General features: G+C 49.2%; 1 protein-coding gene across 1 annotated transcript in view; it reads left to right on the top strand.

Annotated features, from left to right (window-relative positions):
- The first annotated feature begins 16,388 nt into the window (after positions 1-16,388).
- LOC138194876 (FRAS1-related extracellular matrix protein 1-like) overlaps positions 16,389-24,889 on the top strand; it is a 51,516-nt gene continuing 43,015 nt past the window's right edge. The window contains 9 exon segments of the mRNA XM_069143896.1: positions 16,389-16,575; positions 19,455-19,794; positions 19,873-19,967; positions 20,066-20,325; positions 20,468-20,667; positions 20,997-21,182; positions 21,184-21,321; positions 21,811-21,919; positions 22,019-22,150. Of these exon segments, the coding sequence (XP_068999997.1) occupies positions 19,564-19,794; positions 19,873-19,967; positions 20,066-20,325; positions 20,468-20,667; positions 20,997-21,182; positions 21,184-21,321; positions 21,811-21,919; positions 22,019-22,150 (1,351 nt within the window). The 5' untranslated portion in view covers positions 16,389-16,575; positions 19,455-19,563.

The following is a 24,889-nucleotide window of genomic DNA, read 5'->3' as shown; positions in this document are numbered from 1 at the left end:
ATAATAATCACAGAAATATTAAAATAAAAAATATTTATATTTCTGTTTTGAACTGAGAGAACCGTGGAGTGTTTTTGGAGCCTCCAGTGGTGCTCGATGTTACTGCAGCTGAAGGCAGTCTGGTTCAGAACAGAAGTTTGTTTTGGAAACTATGAGGAAAGTTTTCAGGGAAACAGCTGAAAAATATGGATTAAATAAAATTAATCATTACTAATGTAAAATACTAAAACACTGAACTACTTCTGAAAAAGAACCTCTTCATGAAAAGTTCCGTATTTTACTGATGACAGTGAACACATCATGATGTCAGCTGGAACTGGAGCATGAGGACGACTTCTCTCTTTGAACTCGAAGGGCCGTATGTCTTATTTTTCTCAAGTGTCCATCATCTTGTGTGGTTGGTGTTGCCATGGTAACAACAGGACAGCAGAGATGCTACAGAGGCTCCTGAGGGGCCCCCGTGCCCCCCCGCTGGGAGAGACTTGGACCGGGACAGCGCCTTTGGTCACACTTCCAAATGTGTCCATTGATGGGCGAGAAACAAGTTGGACCGCATTCCCAGCAGAGGATTGTCCTCCTAACTGGAGCCGGAGCCAAAACTCAATCGGGTGGGGGGAGGGGGGGCTGCTGGGAGGAGGGGGGATACTGGGGGGAGGTGGGATGCTGGCGTTGGGATAGCGTCTGTCCTCCACTCTGTGAGCATGAATTATTGAAGGATTAGTGATGATGATGATGATGATGATGATGATGATGATGATGATGGGGCAGCAGGTCAGTGCTCTGTTCAGCTCGCCGGACAGTGATGATGTCACTATGACATCATGAATATTCCCTGAGACCAGGTAACAGCTGCTTCATTGGGTTGTGACTCGACTCTCCAACTTGGACTCGTCCTGTCAGTGGGACGGTGACTCGTTAACAGGTCCTAGTGTGTCCCAGACAGCCCCAGCTGCCGCTGCCGTCCTCCAGCAGGCTGCAGATAAAGGGAGGTGCTGGGAAGATGGCCGACCTTCGGCCTGGAGGAGAGAGGGAGGAGCATCTGCCTCAGACCCTCCTCCTCCTGCTGCTTTCTATTGGAGGAGAAACAAAACACAAAGAGCCCCCAACAAACTCGATGTCAGCAGGAGGCAGCGACAACTCATCTTCATCATGTCCTCGTTCACAAATGAACCAAATCTGAGGTCACATGACGTTCTGAGCTGATGAGTCGAAACCACAGACTGAATATAAAAGAGTTCGTAGCTTCAGGTCTGTAAAATGGTTCTGATCCAGAAGTGTCTTCAGCTGCAATACCAGCGAGTGCCACTAGAGGTCGGCTCCAAAAAGCCGTGTCTGTTTGATTGACAGGCCTGTAGTGCAGTCAGGTTACAGCTATCGGTGGGCGGGACGTAGTATCGTCAGGTTTCCAATCAGATCGGTCAGATCCACCTCTGGCTCCTCCCCCAGCTCGTCCAAATATGGTCACTTCCTGCTCCGAACCGCTCCGAACTAGCAAAGATGGTTTTCAGTTCACATGAATGAGTCCAGAGGAGTCAGTTACATTCATTTTGGAATATATATATAGATATATATCTATATATATATAGATATATATGTATATATAGATATACATGTATATCTATATATATATAGATGTGTGTGTGTGTGTATGTGTGTGTGTGTGTGTGTGTGTGTGTGTGTGTGTGTGTGTATGTGTGTGTATGTGTGTATGTGTGTGTGTGTGTATGTGTGTGTATGTGTGTGTGTGTGTGTGTGTGTGTGTGTGTGTGTGTGTGTGTGTGTGTGTGTGTATGTGTGTGTATGTGTGTATGTGTGTGTGTGTGTATGTGTGTGTATGTGTGTGTGTGTGTGTGTGTGTGTGTGTGTGTGTGTGTGTGTGCAGCAGTGCTAGCATGTGATCACCACCTCCCAGCAGATCAATAAAAAATGTTGAATGAATAAATGAAAGGTGTTTTGGGTGTTTAAGCTGAGTTTGTCCATTCAACTGACAACAACAGCAACCCCCCCCCCCCCTACATGTATGTATAATAGATGTGTCTTGTGGCGTGTTGGCCGGCGCGTCAAGGCCTCACGTTGGAACAGTCAGCTCCTCTTCACTGAGACAGTCCGTAGGTGTAACACCTCATATCATCACGGAGAAAACTTCATGCACAGAACTACATAGAACCTGTAGAGAACCTACTGAGAAACTGGAGAGAACCTGCAGAGTAACTGGAGAGAACGTGGAGAGAACCTGCAGAGAAACTGGAGAAAACCTGGAGAGAACCTGCAGAGAAACTGGAGAGAAACTGGAGAGAACCTGGAGAGAACCTGCAGAGAACCTACAGAGAACCTGCAGAGAACCTGGAGAGAACCTGCACAGAAACTGAAGAGAACCTGCAGAGTAACTGGAGAGAACGTGGAGAGAACCTGCAGAGAAACTGGAGAGAACCTGGAGAGAACCTGCAGAGAAACTGGAGAGAACCTTGAGAGAACCTGGAGAGAACCTGCAGAGAACCTTTTAGTAACTTCATATAATGCAACTTCATTAAAACGCTGCTAGTATCACAAGCTGTCGTAGTTTTAGTTTAAGTTTAAGTTTCTTGTTTTATTTTGAAATTCCTCACCTGCTGTGTGTTGGTTGACTTCCCTTCCTGCCCGATTAGCTCCATCTGTCTCTCGTTGTCCTCCTCTCCCCGGTGGATTCAGGCTGTTTCTCTCCTTTGTCAGTCTGTTCTTGTTTTTCTTTGTTCTTGTGTTTCTTCATTCATAGAATGTCATCATGGAGTTATGTTCCGGTTCTGCTCCGGTTATGTTCCGGTTCTGTTCTGGTTCTGTTCAGGTTCTGTTCCAGTTCTGTTCTGGTTCTGTTTCTGTTCCAGTTCTGTTCTGGTTATGTTCAGGTTCTGTTCCAGTTTTGTTCTGGTTCTGTTCTGGTTCTGGTTCTGTTCAGGTTATGTTCCAGTTCTGTTCAGGTTCTGTTTCTTGGTTCAGTTTAAACAGGGACTTGCTTTAATTCCAAGTCCAAACCACAGAACCTCCTCTCACCTGAACCACAGAGCCGTTCTTTACCAGCATCTGGATACTAACCCTCCACCCCTCTGCCCCTCCGTCTGCCCCGCCCTCCGCCTTTCCGCCCCGCCCTCCACCTTTCTGCAGGAAATAAAAGCAAAAGATCAGATTGATGGTTTCAGCTCTTCTGTCCCTGGTTCAGTTACATAAATGTGAGAACTTTGAGTACAGTGGAAGAATAACTGGCTATAAATGATAAATATCAGCGTTGTGGATCTCTGATTGTATTTTTCACGCTGAGGATGTAAATCGTTGAAACATCTGTGTTCCTGTTCGAACCTGGTTTCCCTGCTGCTCCGGTGACCTGCTCTGGTTCTGTGATCAGATGCTGCGTCGCCTTCAGCCGCAGCTCAGGATGAATTAGACCCTCGTGCAGCTGCACTGCCGTCCTCATTAGGAGCCGCTGTTTATTCTAATCGCATGTATTCATGTATGAGTGCAGCGGTGTGTGCAGCGGCGTGAACTCATCCCTCTGTCACATGCTGTCTCCGCGGTGCCGGCTGATCTGGGACCTGCCGCGGCTGCCCGTCTCCTCGCTGCGCGGCCGTCCGGCAGGTTTCTGGTCTGTTTGCACGTGAAGGCGCCTCAGGCTGCTGCTGACCTACATCCTCACAGACCACGAGACCCGGATCAACTGCTGCTCAATAATGGCTGTGATAAATGCAAGTGTAAACACGCAGCGGGGGCTGAGATCAGCATGCTAATACCGAGGCGCTGCTCCTTCCGCACAAACCAGGGTTTAATGAGCCCAATGACACAAAGACTCTCAGTCAAAGTGTATTTAAACAAGTCAAAGACTTTCACACGATGAAAATAAAAAGAAATCCAGGGAGAACAAAACAGGAAGATTTAACAAATATTCAGAGTTCACTGAAGGATGTAAAACTGAAAGAAAAGATGAGAAATGAGAAATGAAAACATGATCAGAGTCAAACAGTAAAATATCAAAGTCTTGTTTTATTGTTGATTTAACTGTTTGACCTTTAGACCAGTTTAACTTTTAGACCTCATGGGAACTAGTTTAACTTTTAGACCTGGTGGGGACCAGTCTGACTTTTAGACCACATGGGGACCAATTTATCTTTTAAACCTTGTGTGGACCAGTTTAACTTTTAGACCTCGTGGGAACCAGTTTAACTTTTAGACCTCGTGTGGACCAGTTTAACTTTTAGATTTTGTTGGGACCAGTCTGACTTTTACACCTCGTGGGGACCAGTCTAAGTTTTACACCTCGTGGGGACCAGTTTAAGTTTTACACCTCGTGGGGACCAGTCTAAGTTTTACACCTCGTGGGGACCAGTCTAAGTTTTACACCTCGTGGGGACCAGTCTAAGTTTTACACCTCGTGGGGACCAGTTTAAGTTTTACACCTCGTGGGGACCAGTCTAAGTTTTACACCTCGTGGGGACCAGTTTAAGTTTTACACCTCGTGGGGACCAGTTTAAGTTTTAGACTTCGTGGGGACCAGTTTAACTTTTAGACTTCGTGGGGACCAGTTTAACTTTTAGACTTCGTGGGGACCTGTCTGACTTTTAGACTTCGTGTGGACCAGTTTAACTTTTAGACTTCGTGGGGACCAGTTTAAGTTTTAGACCTCCTGGGAACAAGTTTAAGTTTTAGACCTTGTGGGGACCAGTTTAACTTTTAGACCTCGTGGGGACCAGTTTAACTTTTAGACTTTGCGGGGACCAGTCTGACCTTTAGACTTCGTGTGGACCAGTTTAACTTTTAGACCTCGTGGGGACTAGTTTAACTTTTAGATTTTGTCGGGACCAGTCTGACTTTTAGCCCTCGTGGAGGCCAGTTTAAGTTTTAGACCTCATGAGGACCAGTTTAAGTTTTAGACCTCGTTGAGACCAGTTTAAGTTTTAGACCTCGTGGGGACCTGTCTGACTTTTAGACTTCATGGGGACCAGTCTGACTTTTAGACCTCGTGGAGACCCATCTGTCTTGTGGGGAACTTCTGTAAGGTCCTCACTTTGCCCTGCAGGTCTCGGGGTTCACGTCTGAACCCGTTGAGCCTGAGTGCTTCTGTCATGTGAGGCTCCACCAGCAGGGGGAGCTGTGCTCACAATGCTGCAGGGCCCCACACACACCTGGACACCAACACACACACACACACAGGTTGTTAGCGGAGGACTTTAGGTCTCCTGCTCCAGTTTCTTCAGTAACATAAAAGAATGAGTTAGAATGAAGACGAAGGACTGAAGCAGTCGGAGATGAAGATGTTGGGTTGTAAAGGTCAGAGAACAAAGCGTCCCTCGCTGAGCTCGAGGTGACGAGCTGCTGCGTCTGATCAGCAATCCAACAGTAATTCAATTAAATGAACGAACACATTAACATAATCCGGTGTTTTCAGATCTCCTCGGTGAGGCCCAGAGCGAATCCTCTCTCTGTACACCGTCCCGCTGTCCCTCCGTCCATCCGTCAGTCAGGCCGTCCACCCTGTCACTCTCCATCAGTCTTCTTGGTGACGGGATGCTGGTGGTAACCCGCGGTGATGGGAGGCCACTCTAATATGTAAAGCAGGCCGTCTGGACGCAGGCCGAGCTGTCAGGCGTCCGGCTGCCTGTAGCTGTGTGTGTGTGTGTGTGTGTGTGTGTGTGTGTGTGTGTGTGTGTGTGTGTGTGTGGGTGGGTGGGTGGGAGAGGGGGAGCTCAGCTCGACCCAAATCTATGCTAATGTGACATTTCAGACTCATTTACATATGAACACATCAAAGTTTCTCACATCTGGAAATCTCTTGTTTTATTTCCTTCATCATACAAAGGTCGATCAATAAGTTCAGAGTGTCCCTGAACGCAGCACGGTGCTGTACACGGAGGATCAATGAGTTCAGAGTGTCCCTGAACGCAGCACGGTGCTGTACACGGAGGATCAATGAGTTCTTGACCAACACGTTAACGCGTGTTGTCGCGTTCATGCACCAGGATGCTCCTTTACTTTCTCCTTTTCCTTCCCTTCACAATAAGAGCGCGAGCCTCTGCCCTGATGTTGCTGTGACCTCTGCAGCGCTGCGTTTTAATCCTCCTCCTGTTCGACCTCGACGCGCCGCGGCTCCCATCAGGAGCGGCATCACGCCCGTCCAACATTCACAGGTCGATCCGCTGCAGGAGGCGCCGCCGCCAGAACCAGGACACGGACCCAGAACCGTGTGACCTGCTGCTTCACAGGTCCGGCATCAGGAGGGAGGCGTCGCAATAAACCTCAAAGGTCGTCAGTCGTCTGAAAACTTCCTGCAGCAACCAGCGGGAGGCGCCAGAAACACTGTGAGGGTCCGACAGCGTGAACACACGGGGCCTTTATTTCCGACGAATAATTCATATCAACAAATCTTTTCAAACTGATTTTATCATGAGAACTTTCACACGTGAAAATGATGTCGTAAAGAGCGGAGCAGGTTAATTCATTTGAACGCAAATGAACGCATCGACCAATCAGAGCGCGAGGAAGGTGATGTCACCTGTTTGTTTGTAAATGTTCCCTGGGAAGTATTTGGACGAGGTGGGGAGGAGTGAGGGGCGGATCTGATACTATGCCCCGCCCACCACTACTTGAAACTTGACCTAACCCCGGACCTGCCAGTCAAACGGCCTCGCCCCCAAACACAGCTGCGTTTAAGACCTAAATTTAATTTTGTTTTTTAAATTTCCATTTGTTTCATTTAATTTAATTTTTGGGTGTTGATGTTGTTCACACACACACACACACACACACACACACACACACACACACACACACACACACACACACACACACACACACACACACACACAGACCTGCTGCTGGTCAGCTGTATCAGACCACATATCAAAACATGAGTTCTTATTGATGAAGTTGTGTTGCAGCGGACATCCTGATGGTGTGTGTGTGTGTGTGTGTGTGTGTGTGTGTGTGTGTGTGTGTGTGTGTGTTCATCTGCTCGGCTGAACAGTTTTCATATCACAACAACTTCCTGCTGCTTTGAAATGTGACGCTGTGTTTCAGCAGCCAAACTGTCAGCATGAGACGTTTTCACACCCGAAAGAGGCTACACACACACACACACACACACACACACACACACACACACACACACACACTCTGTGGTCCTGGCACCGGGCTGCTGTTGGGCTGCAGAGTGTCGGGGGAGACGCGGTGGTCGGACAGGTCACCCAGCTCGGTTGGCAGCTCGGCTCCGGCCTTGGCTCGACTCTCCACCACCGTCTGCACACACTCATGGTGTTGGCAGGTCACACACACACACACACACACACACACACACACACACACATATAATCCCCCCTCCTCCTGCTGGCTGCAGATTACACACCTACATGCTGGATGGGAGGTGATGGGAGGAAGGTATGCCCCAACACCTCACACACACACACACACACACACACACACACACACTCTCACTCTCACACACACACACACACACACACACACACACACACACACACACACACACACACACACACACACACAGGCCTGATGTCAGCTGGCTGTGAAAGGCGGAGGCTGACCACTCGCTGTGATTAAGCACCAACTGGGCTCTGGCCAGCGGACTGGAGCTCCGCCATGCTGCTCGTCCACCAGCCAACACCCTCCTCCTTCATCTCCTCCTCCTCTTCCTCCTCCTCCTCTCAGAGGAAGTGTCCACTCTCAGCAACAAGTTTTTCACAGCCACCGACGATGCTTCTGAACACGGAGACTTTCATCAGGACCACAAACACCGTCTGATGTCATCTTCAACAAGCTCCTCCCACAATCAGTGAAAACGATCCTGCAGCATCACAGTGGCAGCTGATTGGCGACTCCCTGCGTGTGCTGACGCCTCCGGGCCACTAGAGGTCACTGTGTCAGGGAGTCATGAGTTTTGCTGTGGTTGTGACGTGAATCTTTTAGTTTTGAAGTGTTCATCCAACATCATGAGAAGTTCGAACATGTATGACCTGTCTGACTGATGTGTTATTGATCTGTTATTAATCTGTTATTGATGTTATTAATCTGTTATTGATGTTATTGAGCTTTTATTGATGTTATTGATGTGTTATTGATGTTATTGATCTGTTATTGATGTGTTATTGACGTGTTATTGATCTGTTATTCAGCCAATGATCAATGCATCTCATCTGCGGGAGTTCAATTTCTGAGGAATAATTTGAAGAAATGGCATCACATTTGAAAGCAGCAGGAAGTTGTTGTGATATGAAAACTGTTCAGCCGAGCGGATGAACACACACACACACACACACACACACACACACACACACACACGCACACTGTGGTTGATGAAGCATGAAGTCCGGACTGCAGCCAGCTCCTCTCCAGCCTCAGCGGATAATCTGAAGCTACTGCTCGCCTGCTGCTTCACTGAGGGCGCCCAGTGGGACGCACGCCATCCTAGCTCCGCCTCTGGTGCTCCATCCATCCATCATCCATCATCCGTCATCCATCATCAGGAGGTCCCTGAAGGTCCCTAAAGGTCTCTGAAGGTCCCTGAACGTCTCTGAAGGTCCCTGAAAGTATCTGAGGGTCTCTGAATGCTCCTGATGGTCCCTGAAGGTCTCTGAAGGCTCCTTCAGGTCCCTGAAGGTCTCTGAAGGCCCCTGAAGGTCTCTGAAGGCTCCTGGAGGTCCATGAAGGCTCCTGAATGTCCCTGAAGGCTCCTGGATATCCTTGAAGGTCCCTGAAGGCCTCTGTATGTTCCTGATGGTCCCTGACTGCTCCTGAAGATCCCTGAAGGTCTCTGAAGGTTCCTGTTAACTCACTGTCTCCCTAATGGCCCCATCCTTATGTTAATCAGAGTCTTCGTTCTCAGGCTGATGGTGTGGTGGTGGTGGTGGAAGGGGTAGGGGGGGATAATGTGAGTGTAAAGGTCAAAGGTCGTCTCTCAGTAACAGAGGAGGAGGAGGAGAAGCCGGGTGTCCTCGCGGCAGTGAACGCACCGTCGAGCCGCTTCCTCATTTCATGTGGAAAAACCAACTAATTACGTGGAAATATGATAATGTATTATGCTGCGGGAGCCGCCGCCCAGCGCCGCTGATTACCCAGAATGCTCTGCTCCCCCTGACCCCCCCCTCTCCTGGTATTTCTCCCAGGGAGTCTCGCCCTTTCACGACTGGAGAAACATTAGCGGCCAGTCCGGCTTGTTTTGCATCAAAACGATGCCTCATCTGCATAATCTGAGCATGAGCTCCTCCCTCCTCATCGCTGCCAGCGAAGGTCACACCCCCCTTCACCCCTCAATCCCTGTCTTCCTCAGGAGGTGATTCTCCCCCTCTTTCGTCCTCTCTTTATCATCTCCTCCTTCAGTCTGGCCTCACCTGATACTGCCGGCCCGGCTGCAGGCGGGTGTGTGTGAGATCTTTATCCCTCTGTCCTCTCCTGAGGTGAGGAGGAGAAGGAGGAGGGGAGGAAGAGGAGGAGGAGGGGAGGGGCAGGAGGAGGAGGGTGTCATTTCGTCAGTCAATCAGTGTGACGTATTGAAGCTGACAGGTTCTCAGTGTGACTCTCACTGGTCACCAGTTCCACTCTTTAATGGGTCTAATGGTCTGAGAGGAGATCAGCCTGCAGAGACAGAGACAGACAGAGAGACAGACAGAGAGACAGATGAGGATGTTGATGGTGGTGATGATGATGGTGGTGGTGTTGGTGATGATGGTGATGATGTTGATGGTGGTGATGGTGAGGCTGATGATGGTGATGGTGATGATGGTGATGATGGTGATGGTGGTGATGGTGATGATGGTGATGGTGGTGATGGTGAGGCTGATGATGGTGATGGTGATGATGGTGATGATGGTGATGGTGATGATGGTGATGATGGTGATGAGGCTGATGATGATGAGGATGATGTAGATGAGGATGAGTGAAACCTTGAGTGCAGCTGCTTCCTCTCAGACAGTAATGATGGAGGAATATGCAGCGTTTGAACATGTTGATGAAGACGTCCTCGTCTCTGCGGCTCTTCGTGGGTCGTTGCCACGAGGCCGGCAGCAGAATCAGAGCAGCCGGCTGAGATTCTGAGATTCTGCTGCCAGCGGCTGCAGCTTTCATCTGCACATTTATTTGTGGCTGTAAGAAACGCTCTGCTTGGACCGGGGCTGTGTACCTGAATAACTACTGAACTGCAGAAAAGCTCAGAGCGAGCGTCCTCTCTTCGGCAGCCGGGGAGGGGGAGGGGGGGCAGTCCTGATTCCTTCTCTGCACTTCAGCAGCCAGAGAATCCAGCGGCTCCAACACACGACGGAGCTCCAAACTAAAAGTTCAAGGCCAACAAAGTAAATTCTTCCTCCTCCGCTGCCTCCGCTCGTCAGCAGGCTGTTCCAGGATTTCGTTATGGGTCAGTGAGGAAGGGAAATTAATTTCAGCGGAGGAGTCACGGCGTCAGGCTGACAGGGGCCTGGGGCTGAGGGGGGGCGGGCACGGGGCCAAACGCCGTGGCGAGCTCCGGAGTCACCACGCAAAAAGGGTAACAGTCAGAAGGGATCAGAGAGGCCGGACAGTCAGCTGGAAGTCAGTCAGAGCTGCAGCGACGCCTCCAACAAACACCAACACATCTCACAGACTTTCTGAGGCCGCAGCAGCTGCTTCGTTAGTTGGTTGGTTAGTTAGTTTGTTAGTCAGTTGGTTAGTTTGTTAGTTGTTTTGTTAGTCAGTTGGTTACTCGGTTGGTTAGTTTGTTAGTCTGTTGGTTATTTGGTTAGTTGGTTGGTTATTTAGTTGGTTAGTTTGTTAGTCAGTTGGTTAGTTTATTAGTTAGTCAGCTACTTTATTGGTCAGTTGGATAGTTAGTTAGTTTATTAGTCAGTTGGTTAGTTAGCTGGTTACTTTGTTAGTCAGTTGGTTAGTTAGTTAGTTTATTAGTCAGTTGGTTAGTTTGTTAGTCGGTCGGTTAGTTAGTTTATTAGTCAGTTGGTTAGGTAGGTAGGTAGGTAGGTAGTTACTTTATTAATCCCCGAGGGGAAATTTTTTCCCTACAGCAGCATACAGAAGCAATAAGATAATAATAGAAATAATAGAATAAAATAATAGAATATAATAATAGAAAAGCAATAAAATAGCAGTAAATAGTAGTAAAAATATTAAATATAAGATGCACAGTATATACATTATATACAGTACAGTATATATCTATATATATTATATCCAAACAAACCAAGACACACAGTCAACAGTGTTATTGTTATGTGATGGATTTTGCCAGAGGTGAGTTATTGTACAGTCTTATTGCGGTCGGCAGGAATGATCTCCTGTATCTGGAATGATCTCCTGGATCTGGAATGATCTCCTGGATCTGGAATGATCTCCTGTATCAGGAATGATCTCCTGGATCTGGAATGATCTCCTGGATCTGGAATGATCTCCTGTATCAGGAATGATCTCCTGTATCTGTCCTTGTGACAGCGGAGCTGGAGGAATCTTTTAGAGAAAGTGCTCCTCTGTCCCTGCAGCAGGTGGAGAGGGTGGTCAGGATTATCCAATATAGATAATAGTTTGTTCAGCGTCCTCCTCTCCACCACCTTTTCCAGACTATCCAGTTTGTAGCCGATGATGGAGCCGGCCTTCTTAACCAGTTTGTTAAGTCTGTTGGTGTCTCCGGCTCCAATGCTGCTCCCCCAGCAGACCACAGCGAAGTACAAAGCACTGGCCACAACAGATGGTAGAACATCTCCAACATCTTGCTGCACACATTGAAGGATCGAGGTTTCCTCAAGAAAAAGAGTCGACTCATCCCCTTCTTGTAGACAGCATTGATGTTGGTCTTCCAGTTCAGTCTGTTGTCGATGGACACACCCAGGTACTTGTACTCCTCCACCGTGTACACCTCCTCTCCGAGAACTCTCAGCGGTTGTGGAGCCGTCGTCTTCCTCCTGAAGTCGACCACCATCTCTCTGGTCTTGGCCACGTTCAGGAGCAGGTGATTTCTACCAGCCCACTTCACAAAGTCCTCCACTACTGCCCTGTACTCCTCCTCCCGTCCATCCCTTATACATCCTACCACTGCAGAGTCATCAGAGAACTTCTGCAGATGTCTTGACTCTGAGTTGTTCTGGAAGTCAGTGGTGTAGAAGGTGAACAGGAAGGAGACAGAACAGTTCCCTGAGGAGCTCCAATACCACTGACCACCGTATCAGACAGCACACTGCCCAGACGGACAAACTGTGGTCTGCCTGTCAGGTAGTCATTGATCCAGGAGACGGTGGACGCGTCCACCTTTCCCTTCCCCCCCACCACCCCCCCACCACCCGCAGCTTCTCACTCAGCAGCAGTGGTTGGATGGTGTTGAATGCACTGGAGAAATCAAAGAAAGTGATTCTCACAGATTCATCGTTTCCATCCAGATGAGACTGAGCTCGTTGCAGCAGGTAGATGATGGCGTCGTCCACTCCCACATGAGGCTGGTACGCAAATTGCAGAAGGTCCAGAGAAGATTTCACCAGCGGCCTGAGGTGTGCCAAGACCAGCCTCTCCAGCACCTTCATCACATGAGATGTGAGGGCAACCGGTCGGTAGTCGTTGAGGCCGGATGGAGTCGTCTTCTTCGGTACAGGAACCAGGCAGGACGTCTTCCACAGCACCGGGACGTCCTCCTGCTTCAGGCTCAGGTTGAAGAGGTGTTGTAGGACCTCAGCCAGCTGGACGGTGCAGGTCTTCAGGACCCCGGGGCTGATGCCGTCAGGTCCTGCAGCCTTGCGCTGGTGGAGTCTCTCCAGCTGTCTCCTAACCTGGCCAGTCGTCACAGAGAGGGGGATGTGGGGGGGGGGGGGGTGTCAAGGTGTCAATGGAGGAAGAGCCCTTTGAGATTGAGGGCTCTATGCAGTTCACCAGGGGGGCAGAAGGGGGAGGGGGGAGGCAGCAGAGGTGTTTGGGAGGTGTAAGGTGTGGAGGAGACAGATGAGAGTGGTGAACTAAACCTGTTGAAGAAACAGTTTCGTTCATTTGACCTCTCCAGGTTCCCCCTGGTTGTTCCTCTCCAGGTTCCCCCTGGTTGTTCCTCTCCAGGTTCCCCCTGGTTGTCTCTCTCTCCCCTTGAACCCAGTAATCTCCTTCATACCGGTCCACACCTCCCTCACGTTGTTCTGCTGGAGTTTGGCCTCCAGCTTCCTCCTGTAGGAGTCCTTGCACTCCCTCATCTTCTCCTTCAGGTGGCGCTGCACTCTCCTGAGCTCCTCCCTGTCCCCAGACCTGAAGGCTGCTTTCTTCTTATTAAGAAGCACCTTCAGGTCACTGGTGATCCACGGCTTGTTGTTGGGGAAGCAGTGTCCAGTCCGGGATGATACGGTGGTGTGTTCACAGAATTTAATGTATTCTGTGATACAGTCCGTCCTGCTGTTGATGTCCTCCCCATGTGGTCCACACAGCACATCCCAGTCCGTGGACTCAAAGCAGTCCTGCAGGGCGTCTTTAGCCTCCTGTGTCCACCTCCTCAGTCCTGGTGGTCACAGGCTGCCTCTGCACCAGAGGAGCATACTTGGGAGTCAGCAGGACCAGGTTGTGGTCTGATCTACCAAGGGGGGGGGGAGGCAGTAGTACTGTATGCATCCATGTCATTAGCATCCAGTAGGTCCAGAGTTTTATTGTTCCGGGTGGGGCAGTTAACATACTGGTGCAAAGTTGGCAGTACTTTATCCAGACTGGTTAAAGTCTCCAGTAACTAACAAAAATGCACCGGGATGCTTAGTCTGAAGTTTGGACACAGTGGAGTAGATGGTGTCCACTGCTGCCTCTACGTCAGCTGATGGAGGAACGTACACGGCGATAACAATGGCGGACGTGAACTCCCTCAGTAAATAATACGGGCGCATCCCCACGGCTAGAAGTTCAATGTCCGGGCTACAGAAACGTTCCTTCACACACACGTGGTCGGGATTACACCACCTCTCGTTCACAGAGACTTCAATCCCTCCACCTTTCTTCTTGCTGCTCCGAACAACGTCTCCGTCCCCCCGAACAGTCCTGAAGCCGGGTACGGCCGCGCTGTGGTCCGGGAGATGTGAGTGCAGCCATGTCTCGGTGAAACACATGATGCTGCACTCCCGGTACTCTCTCTGGGTCTTTACCAGCGCCGAGCTCGTCCGTCTTGTTGGCCAACGACCTCACGTTCCCCATTAAGATCGCCGGTACCGATGGTTTATATTTCCTCCTTTCCGCCTTTAGCTTAGCTCCAGCTCTGCAACCTCGACGTCTTCTCCGAAGTTCAACGGGGATCTCAGGCCTCGCTCCGGGCAGCAGCAGTAGAGGCCTACTCAGCGCGATCAGCTGATCACGAGAGTAAACAATAACAGTGCCCCCAACCAGAAACGTGGCAAAGTTACGGTCCATTGTCTGACCGTTAACTTAACACACGTGAGAAAGAAAAAAGAACAACTCCGAAGAGGAGAAAGGCTTAAAAAATACTTAACAACACACTCGGGGGTGGGGGGGGCCTGCTGTAACAGGCAGCCGCTAGCGCGGCGCCATCTTGAGAACCAACCAACCATCTTGAGTTAGTTTGTTGGTTGGTTGGGTAGTTTATTAGTCAGTTGGTTGGTTACTTAGTTAGTCAGTTAGTTGGTTGGTTTATTAGTCAGTTGGTTAGTTAGTTGGTTACTTTGTTAATCAGTTGGTTAGTTTGTTGGTTTTTTAGTCAGTTGGTTCGTTTGTTAGTCGGTTGGTTAGTTAGTTAGTTTATTAGTCAGTTGGTTAATTTGTTGGTTGGTTGGGTAGTTTATTAGTCAGTTGGTTAGTTATTTAGTTAGTCAGTTAGTTGGTTGGTTTATTAGTCAGATGGTTAGTTAGTTGGTTGGTTAGTTTGTTAGGTTTTTTGGTTAGTTGTTAGTTAGTTAGTTGGTTGGTTGGTTAGTTAGTTTATTAGTCAATTGGTTAGTTGGTAAGTCGGTTGGTTAGTTGGTTAGTTTGTTAGTTCTCTTGCAGCTTCTCCTCCTTCACTCTGATAAAACATGTTCTCCTCTTTTAAAAAATTTCCCCTCGGGGATTAATAAAGTAACTACCTAACCAAACCTAACCTAAAGGGAAATGTCTCCGATTCCTCATGATCGGAGGTGTTTTTGAGTTAAACACAGCGCTGATGAAGAGTGACACTCTCTGGTCTCGTCCAATCAGATGAGATCTGATGGGTTCTTCTTCAGGGTTTGTTTCCGTCTGTGTTTGATGAGGAACCAGGAGGGAGTTCTCCTCAGAGCTGCTTTCCACCATGTGTTCAAACGCTCAGAGAACAAACAGGAAGGAAACCGGACCAGTTACATTTTTACCTCCACAAAGACGCTCCATCATACTTTCTCCGTCTGCTCCTCAAATCCCTAAAACTCTTTCACAAACATTTTTACTGAGTAACAGCCCGTTTTATTTTTTAAATCTTTGAAGAGTCAAACTTCAATTTTCTTTCATTCCTTCATGTTTACTTTGGTTTATTTACCTTCCTGTATGTTCATTCTGCAGCAGATTTTCCTCCTCTCCTCCATAAATTTCACCTGGACAGAAATAATAATAAAACCATATTATCCCTGTAATATTAGCCCACCCTAGCTCCGCCCACCTGTCACATTGACATTAACGCTCCTCACCAGTGCTAACCATCATGGAGGACATGAGACTGGAGCAGAAATAACATCTGCAGAGGTTTCACCGACATGCTGTCGCTCTCCGCTCCTCCTGCAGGAGGTGCTGCATCGTTCACAGCACACAGCGGACGGCGTGCTGCTCCCTGCTGATTGGTTGGAGGCTGGTGGTGTTGACTCGGCTGATCTGCTTCTTCCATTAAAGGAGACTTCCTGCAGAATCCATCAGAGGAAGGTTAACGAGGACAACAGACATGATAACTCAGAGATAGTTCTGTTGGTTCTGTTGTTAGAACTTCAGTATAATAGAACCTGTGATGTTCTGTTGGTTCTGTTGTTAGAACTTTAGTATAATAGAACCTGTGATGTTCTGTTGGTTCTGTTGTTAGAACTTTAGTATAATAGAACCTGTGATGTTCTGATGTTGTTATAAGGTTCTGTATAAATACGTTTATAAATAAAGTTTTTTCTTGGATGAAATCACTTCTGCTCGGTTTCCCTCCAGTTGTCTGAACCTTCAGGATGAAGAACCGGGTCGTGGAGCTGTGATCGGATCCCCCGGTTGGTTTCAGTCGGAGGAGGATTGGAGCAGACGGAGATGAAGCCTGAGAGACGGGCTGTAAAAATAAAAGTCCAGGAAACTCTTCACCTCACTTCCTGTCTCTCTCTCTGCTTCAGGACAGCCTCTCTCGCCCCCCAACCCATCTCCCCCTCCCACTCCCCATCCCCCTCCTCTCCTCCCCCTCTCAGCCCCCCCCCCCCTCCTCGCCTCACTCTGAGTTGGATCCAGACGTGTTTTGGTGACTGCAAGCTGTGGAGGGGGGGTTGGCGGCAAACAATGAGTGTGAACTCTGTGTGTGTGTGTGTGTGTGTGTGTGTGTGTGTGTGTGTGTGTGTGTGACAGCATTCCTCTTCCTCTGAGCGCGTGCAGAAGGTGAAGAAGACGGAGACGAAGACTGAGCTGCAGCAGCCGGAGGTAGGTGTCGACACACTCCTCACATCAGAGGAAACACAGCCAGGCAGCTTCAGACGGACGCTCACACTCTGGAAACTTTCAGACTTCAAATCCTGCAGATCCTACACACTCTCTCACACACACACACACACACACACACACACACACACACACACACACACACACACACACACACACACACACGTACAGAAATACACGAGTACACAAGTAGACGGAGCAGACTGACATGCACTCGCTGTTAAAATCCCGGACAGATCATCGAGAGAACAGATCAGCTGATCACAGAGCAGAACAGCTCAGGTGGAACGACTCCACATCTCAGTGTGTGAACAGAAACTCAAGTACAGACAAGTCAGACTGAGTCACAGGAGGATCAACTGTCTGATGAACACCTACTGATACAACTCAAACACTGTGTCAAAGATGAACCCACAAAGGGTTAAACACATGTATGAACGTTCAAACACGTGTGGAAACCGTTAAAGTCATTAAAAGACAAATTCCCGTACCAACAGACAGCAACATCAGACTAATTAACCACCTCTGAAAGAGATTTGTACAAACAATTCTCTTTATGAACAATAAGTCGTGTACGAATGGAAAAACTCTCTCACAAACACAAGAACTCAGAAACTCTAGTAACAACAATGATATTCAAAGACTAATATCTTCAAACGTTGGAAGTACTTTTAATTTATCTGAGTTCACGGTGGATATAAACTGATGGGCAATTATTGCGGATATATAAACAAATACAGTAAATATAAACAAATAAATATTAGAAAAACTTTGTTTGAACAGATGAACTCTCAATCCATAAATTCCAACCTAACCAGTTCAACTCCAACATAACCAGTTCAACTCCAACACAACCAGTTAAATTCCAACATAACCAGCTAAACTCCAAACAACCAGTTCAACTCCAACACAACCAGATAAACTCCAACATAACCAATTAAACTCCAACATAACCAGTTAAACTCTAACATAACCAGATAAACTACAACATAACCAGTTAAACTCCAACATAACCAGTTAAACTCTAACATAACCAGTTAAACGCCAACATAACCAGTTAAACTCCAACATAACTAGTTCAACTCCAACATAACCAGTTAAACTCCAAACAACCAGTTCAACTCCAACACAACCAGTTCAACTCCAACACAACCAGTTAAATTCCAACATAACCAGTTAAACTCCAAACAACCAGTTCAACTCCAACCTAACCAGTTAAACTCCAACATAACCACATAAACTCCAACATAACCAGTTAAACTCTAACATAACCACATAAACTCCAACATAACCAGTTAAACTCCAACATAACCAATTAAACTCCAACATAACCAGTTAAACTCTAACATAACCAGATAAACTCCAGCATAACCAGTTAAACTCCAACATAACTAATTAAACTCCAACATAACCAGTTAAACTCCAACATAACCAGTTAAACTCCAACATAACCAATTAAACTCTAACATAACCAGATAAACTCCAACATAACCAGTTGCACTCCAACATAACTAGTTCAACTCCAACATAACCAGTTAAACTCCAACATAACCAGATAAACTCCAACATAACCAGTTAAACTCCAACATAACCAGTTAAACTCCAACATAACTAGTTCAACTCCAACATGACCAGTTAAACTCTAACATAACCAGATAAACTCCAAACAACCATTTAAACTCCAAACAACCAGTTAAGCTCTAACATAAGCAGGTCTGTCTGGTCATCCTCCCTCTCCCCGCCCTCCCCACCCTGTGTTACCCTGTGATCCTGACACTAACTTGGAGGTCAAAGGTCGTCAGGCAGCAGTGATGTCATGAATTAAAGTGAAGTGTCATCAGCTCGTTTGTTGGATGGGAAGTGACACGCTGGCTCCAGTTGGTGCCCCCGCTTTGAATCCTCCCCCCTCCCACACACACACACACACACACACACACACACACACACACACACACACACACACACACACACGCTCCCGCTCCACTGTCCTGGGACACCTCCAGCACCTCTGCAGGGTCACACAGATTAACCCCTAGTTTCCTGCAGTTGGCTGGGTTTGAAGTGGAATGGAGGGAGAAAGCGTCTTCTGGCCGGGCGTACGGAGCAGCGGGGGAAGAAGCTGCGCCGGCCAGCTGCATGCTGGGAGTTTTTTTCAGGGTGTGGAGGGTTTAGAGGAGTTGTGGTGCTGGATGAGGACAGTCAGAGGAATCAGAGCCGAGGACACACTGCTCAGGACTCTTGGTGAGTACCTGAGGAGGAAGTCTGTGTTGGAAGAGGTCAAAGGTCGCGTTTACAGCAGGGTTGGTTGACGAGGGTCATCAGCTATTCGATGCAGAAACAAAACCAACGGTTACAACAGGTTCAGCAGAAGAAGTTTTAAAGTCAAACTGATGTTAGAGTAGAAAGTTTCCTGTTTTCCTTCAACACAAGAATAAAGCTGCTGCTGCTGCCACCTTCTGGTGGCTCAGGGACACGACAGGTTCACCAACGGTGTGTTTGTTCTGCTGCGTTTGCTCAGATAATCACTGCAACCTCCGTTTTGGCATCTTTTAGCTCCTCATTTTGGTTTTGCGGCGCGTTTTCAGTCCTCCGTGTTTCCATGAAAAACTGAAACCAACAAAATGACGACTAAACTTCGACTCATTCTAAAGAACGACAAACCGTTCGGTTCCTGATGTTCACTTCTATCACACTGCCTCCATTTGCTACTTCCTATGATCTGAACACTTCCTGTTGACGCCTCCTGGAACAGAAACACTGCAGCTTCAGTTCCTGCAGGAAAGTTAATACGGAGCACCATTCAGCACAGGTTCTGTTTCCTTCAGACTAAACTTTGTTGCCAAACTGTTTTCCTCCTGCAGACCGAAGACGAAGTGGACCGACCCAGAACCACCAAAGCCTTCAGAACACCTGAACAACTTACCTGAACGTCTCACCTGAGCGGGGACCCGAGGTCCTCCCTGGTCCAGCATGGCGTCCAGCGGGGCTTCGGTGCCGCTGCTGCTGCTGCTGCTGGTGATGACGGCCGCCTGCAGCCGGACTCTGGTGGTACTGAATTCGGGCCTGGAGGTCAGCAGAGGTCGCTCAGCCTTCGTCACAGAGGCGGAGCTGCAGATCGGCGTGGACCCGAGCGCCAACTGTAAGGTGGAGGTGGTGACGAATGAGCCGCTGACTCAGAGGGTTGGCAGGCTGAGGCCACAGGTGAGGACAGGTGAGGACAGGTGTGTCAGTCCGGCGGCTTCGGCACCGGGTCGGTGACATGGTTCTGTTGGTCTGCAGGTGTTCGACTGCAGCTTCCTGCGGGACGAGGTCCAGTACATCCACAACGGCAGCCCGCTGCTGGACGAGGACGCCGTGATGCTCCGAGTCTACCGGTGAGTTCATTTATTTACTTTCTGAACATCAGACGTGTCCGGCAGGATGTCGATTACACGAGGACTCCGTGTTCTGTCCGTGTTCTGTCCATGTGCAGGTTCACGTCCTCGCACACGCAGGTGGAGACGGCCGTCCTGAAGGTGCGGGTGGTGGACTCGGGCTCTGGCATGGTGCAGCTGGGCGGAGCTCCGCTGGTGGTCCCTCGGTTCTACGGTCTGTCCAACGCCATCGACCGCTCGGTGCTGAACATCCGGACCACGGGCGACCTGGTCTGCACCGTCCGACTGATGACCGCTGACCTCAGCGTCCCAGCCGTGGGTCAGCTGGTGAGGGAGGAGGAGTCCACGCAGAGGAGGGGTGCGTTGCATTGATCATAATAAAGAATTAAAAAGTGCATTGATTGAAAAGTCAAATCAAATGTAAACATTAAAAACATGATGATAAATATGTAAATAAATAAATAGAGATAAAGCAGACGTGTTGTTGAAAACCCCGACAGGCCGGACGGCGGCGACGCTCTGTCCAGGAAACAAACCGTGTCTTCACGACACGCAGCAGCTTCACTTCCTGAAAACCAGCTGTCAGGACTTCCTGAGCTCCAGACTGAAGTACCAGCACCTCAGCCCTCCGTCACCGCAGGTCGACTACATCCCCATCAGGGTGGAACTGAGGGAGCAGGCCACCCGGGCCCTGCTGGAGGTATGGGAGGAGATAATCATAATAATGATAATAAGATCAATAACGATCAGACACGCTGGTTATTATCCATCTCACAGCACTCGTGTGGAAATGATCCAACAGAGCTGAGAAACTCCAGATTGTGTTGAGTCAGTAGTTGGCAGTCAGGAGGCGACATCCCACCTCCATGTTGGTCTGTGGGGAGGGGGGGGGGTCTCCTTGTTAGCACGTAAACAGCAGTCTTCATGTCAGACATGTCATTTCTAACACGTCTGATTGGCTGCTCTTGGCCATCGCAGCGTGTTGCTTCACACCTGCTCCCTGTCGCTAAGTGTTGTTCCTCCTCCCAGTCGGAGGCCGTGTGGTTGCCGGTTCTGATCCACGGAGCCGTGCAGAACCAGGCGCCCCGGCCCGCCTTCATGGCCTCCTTCATCCTGGAGGTGGACCAGTTCGTCCTGACACCGCTCACCACCGCCGCCCTGGACGCCAGCGACCTCGAGACGCCGCAGGACCGGTTGGTGTTTAATGTGAGCGCCCCCCCCCGCCGAGGGTTACATCACCCACCTGGACGACCACACCAAGCCTGTCCGCTCCTTCACCTGGCCGGACCTGCACGACATGAAGGTGGCCTACCAGCCGCCCAACAGCAGCCGGTCGCAGCGCCGGAACCTCGAGGTAACATCGACAACACAAAGACCACCAACAGAGAAACCATCTCGACTCATCAGTTGATTTATGAACCTGATAAAAATCATCAGAGTTCAAAGTTGAACTGAATGAGATCAGTTGGTAAATGGAGCCGTTACTGAACCACTGAATGTTTTATTCAACCAAACAATTCATTTACAAGCTCTGAGGCGGGAACACTTGCAGCTGACCCATTAGTGACGAGGACCTTTAACGCAAAACACCACAGACCAAAAGAACTGTAAACGTATTTATGTGAAACAATATTAAAATATGTACAAAAGTCTCACAGATGAAGGGTTCATACAAACCAAAATAAACTTCAACCCAGGAGTTCTGTTGGCCCACCCACGGGCCCTCAGAACGCTCGGGGTGTGTAGCGGGTTTGACTTGGTTCAGAAGAGCTCGTTAACTGGACCTGATTTACACATTTCAGCCAATCATGGAGCTTCATTCTGTCCCCATGTCTCTCGGCAGGTGGAGTTCCATGTGATTGACAGCTCCTACCTGAGCAGCCCGCCCATCGTGGTCCACATCTCCATCAGGGCGTCTGAAACGAACGCACCCAGAGTGTCCTGGAACATGGGTACGTTTGTCTCCTGCTCGGGGATGTCAGAGCGTCTCCGCTGTGATGATGTCAGAGCGTCTCCGCTGTGATGATGTCAGAGCGTCTCTGCTGTCTCAGGTCTGGATCTGCTGGAGGGACAGTCTCGATCAATCACGTGGGAGGAGCTGCAGGTCGTCGACAACGACAACATCGACGCCGTGTACCTGCTGGCCGTGGACGGACCACTGCATGGACGTCTCAGTGTCAGAGGTGAGGGGTCAAAGGTCACAGAACTGTTTTTGCCGTGATTAAATGTCAGCTGTACGGAAATGAAAGTCTGACGTTCACACTCAGTTCTTCCTTTTAATTTATATAAAACTTAATGAATTCAAGTTTTTATTTGATATTTCAATAAAAACTGAGCCTATCCATTTTAATTTTTTTTATTTTTATATAATTTTGGATTTAATTGTTCTGGTCTTTCATTAATCTCAGAAATCAGCCGCTTTGTAACGATGACACGTTCAGACATCCACAACACTAAAATGTGATATCATAATTTAAGTATTTAATTATTTCCGTGTTTATTTATTTATGTTGAAGTCATATTTTACCCTCTTATAATGTGATTCCGAGTTATTGCCCTGATGACGACCGATGAGAGCAGCGGTCGGATCACCTGCAGAGTTCCCCTGTTCTCCTGTTCCCCTGTTCCGCTGTTCTCCTCTTCCCCTGTTCACCTGTTCTCCTCTTCCCCTGTTCACCTGTTCTCCTCTTCCCCTGTTCACCTGTTCCCCTGTTCTGCTGTTCTCCTCTTCCCCTGTTCTCCTCTTCCCCTGTTCTCCTGTTCTCCTCTTCCACTGTTCTCCTGTTCCCGTTCACCTGTTCTCCTCTTCCCCTGTTCTCCTGCCCACCTGTTCTCCTGTTCCCCTGTCCACCTGTTCTCCTCTTTCCCTGTTCCCCTGTTCTCCTGTTCCCCTGTTCTCCTCTTTCCCTGTTCCCCTCTTCCCCTGTTCACCTGTTCTCCTCTTCCTCTGTTCACCTGTTCTCCTGTTCCCCTGCTCACCTGTTCTCCTCTTCCCCAGTTCTCCTGTTCCCCTGTTCTCCTGTTCTACTGTTCCCCTCTTCCCCTGTCCTCCTCTTCCCCTGTTCTCCTGTCCTCCTCTTCCCCTGTTCACCTGTTCCCCTCTTCCCCTGTTCTCCTGTTCCCCTGTTCTCCTCTTCCCCTGTTCCCCTGTTCTCCTGTTCCCCTGTTCTCCTGTTCACCTGTTCCCCTGTTCACCTGTTCTCCTCTTCCCCTGTTCACCTGTTCTCCTGTCCAACTGTTATCTTCTTCCCCTGTTCCCCTGTTCTCCTGTTCACCTGTTCCCCTGTTCACCTGTTCTCCTCTTCCCCTGTTCACCTGTTCTCCTGTCCAACTGTTCTCTTCTTCCCCTGTTCTCCTCTTCCCCTGTCCACCTGTTCTCCACTTTCCCTGTTCTCCTGTTCCCCTGTTCTCCTCTTCCCCTGTTCTCCTCTTTCCCTGTTCTCCTGTTCACCTGTTCTCCTCTTCCCCTGTTCTCCTCTTCCCCTGTTCACCTGTTCTCCTGTTCCCCTGTTCACCTATTCCCCTATTCTCCTCTTCCCCTCTTCCCCTGTTCACCTGTTCTCCTCTTCCCCTGTTCACCTGTTCTCGTGTTCTCCTGTTCCCCTGCTCACCTGTTCTCCTCTTCCCCAGTTCTCCTGTTCCCCTGTTCTCCTGTTCTACTGTTCCCCTGTTCTCCTCTTCCCCTGTTCTCCTCTTCCCCTCTTCCCCTGTTCTCCTGTTCCCCTGTTCTCCTCTTCCCCTGTTCACCTGTTCCCCTGTTCACCTGTTCCCCTGTTCACCTGTTCTCCTCTTCCCCTGTTCACCTGTTCTCCTGTCCACCTGTTCTCTTCTTCCCCTGTTCCCCTGTTCTCCTCTTCCCCTGTTCTCCTGTTCCCCTGTCCACCTGTTCTCCTCTTCCCCTGTTCTCCTGTCCACCTGTTCTCCTCTTCCCCTGCTCACCTGTTCTCCTGTTCCCCTGTTCACCTGTTCTCCTCTTCCCCTGCTCACCTGTTCTCCTGTTCCCCTGTTCACCTGTTCTCCTGTTCACCTTTTCTCCTGTTCACCTTTTCTCCTGTTCCCCTGTTCTCCTGTTCACCTGTTCTCCTGTTCCCCTGTTCTCATGTTCCCCTGTTCTCCTGTTCCCCTGTTCCCCTGTTCACTGTTCTCCTGTTCCCCTGTTCACCTGTTCTCCTGTTCCCCTGTTCACCTATTCCCCTATTCACCTGTTCTCCTATTCACCTGTTCTCCTGTTCCCCTCTTCCCCTGTTCCCCTGTTCTCCTGTTCCCCTGTTCTCCTCTTCCCCTGTTCTCCTCTTCCCCTGTTCTCCTGTTCACCTTTTCTCCTGTTCCCCTGTTCTCCTGTTCACCTGTTCCCCTCTTCCCCTGTTCTCCTCTTCCCCTGTTCTCCTGTTCCCCTGTTCTCCTGTTCACCTGTTCTCCTGTTCCCCTGTTCACCTATTCCCCTATTCTCCTCTTCCCCTGTTCTCCTCTTCCCCTGTTCACCTGTTCTCCTCTTCCCCTGTTCACCTGTTCTCCTGTTCTCCTGTTCCCCTGCTCACCTGTTCTCCTCTTCCCCAGTTCTCCTGTTCCCCTGTTCTCCTGTTCTACTGTTCCCCTGTTCTCCTCTTCCCCTGTTCTCCTGTCCTCCTCTTCCCCTGTTCACCTGTTCCCCTCTTCCCCTGTTCTCCTGTTCCCCTGTTCTCCTCTTCCCCTGTTCACCTGTTCTCCTGTTCCCCTGTTCTCCTCTTCCCCTGTTCCCCTGTTCCCCTGTCCACCTGTTCTCCACTTTCCCTGTTCTCCTGTTCCCCTATTCTCCTCTTCCCCTGTTCACCTGTTCTCCTGCTCCCCTGTTCTCCTGTTCCCGTTCACCTGTTCTCCTCTTCCCCTGTTCTCCTCTTCCCCTGTTCCCCTGCTCACCTTTTCTCCTGTTCCCCTGTTCTCCT

This window comes from Embiotoca jacksoni, unplaced genomic scaffold (assembly GCF_022577435.1).
Source record: "Embiotoca jacksoni isolate LCO1_2020_lvr unplaced genomic scaffold, fEmbJac1.0.p SCAF_116, whole genome shotgun sequence".
NCBI lineage: Eukaryota > Metazoa > Chordata > Actinopteri > Embiotocidae > Embiotoca > Embiotoca jacksoni.
This window is presented reverse-complemented; position numbering and strand designations above follow the sequence as displayed.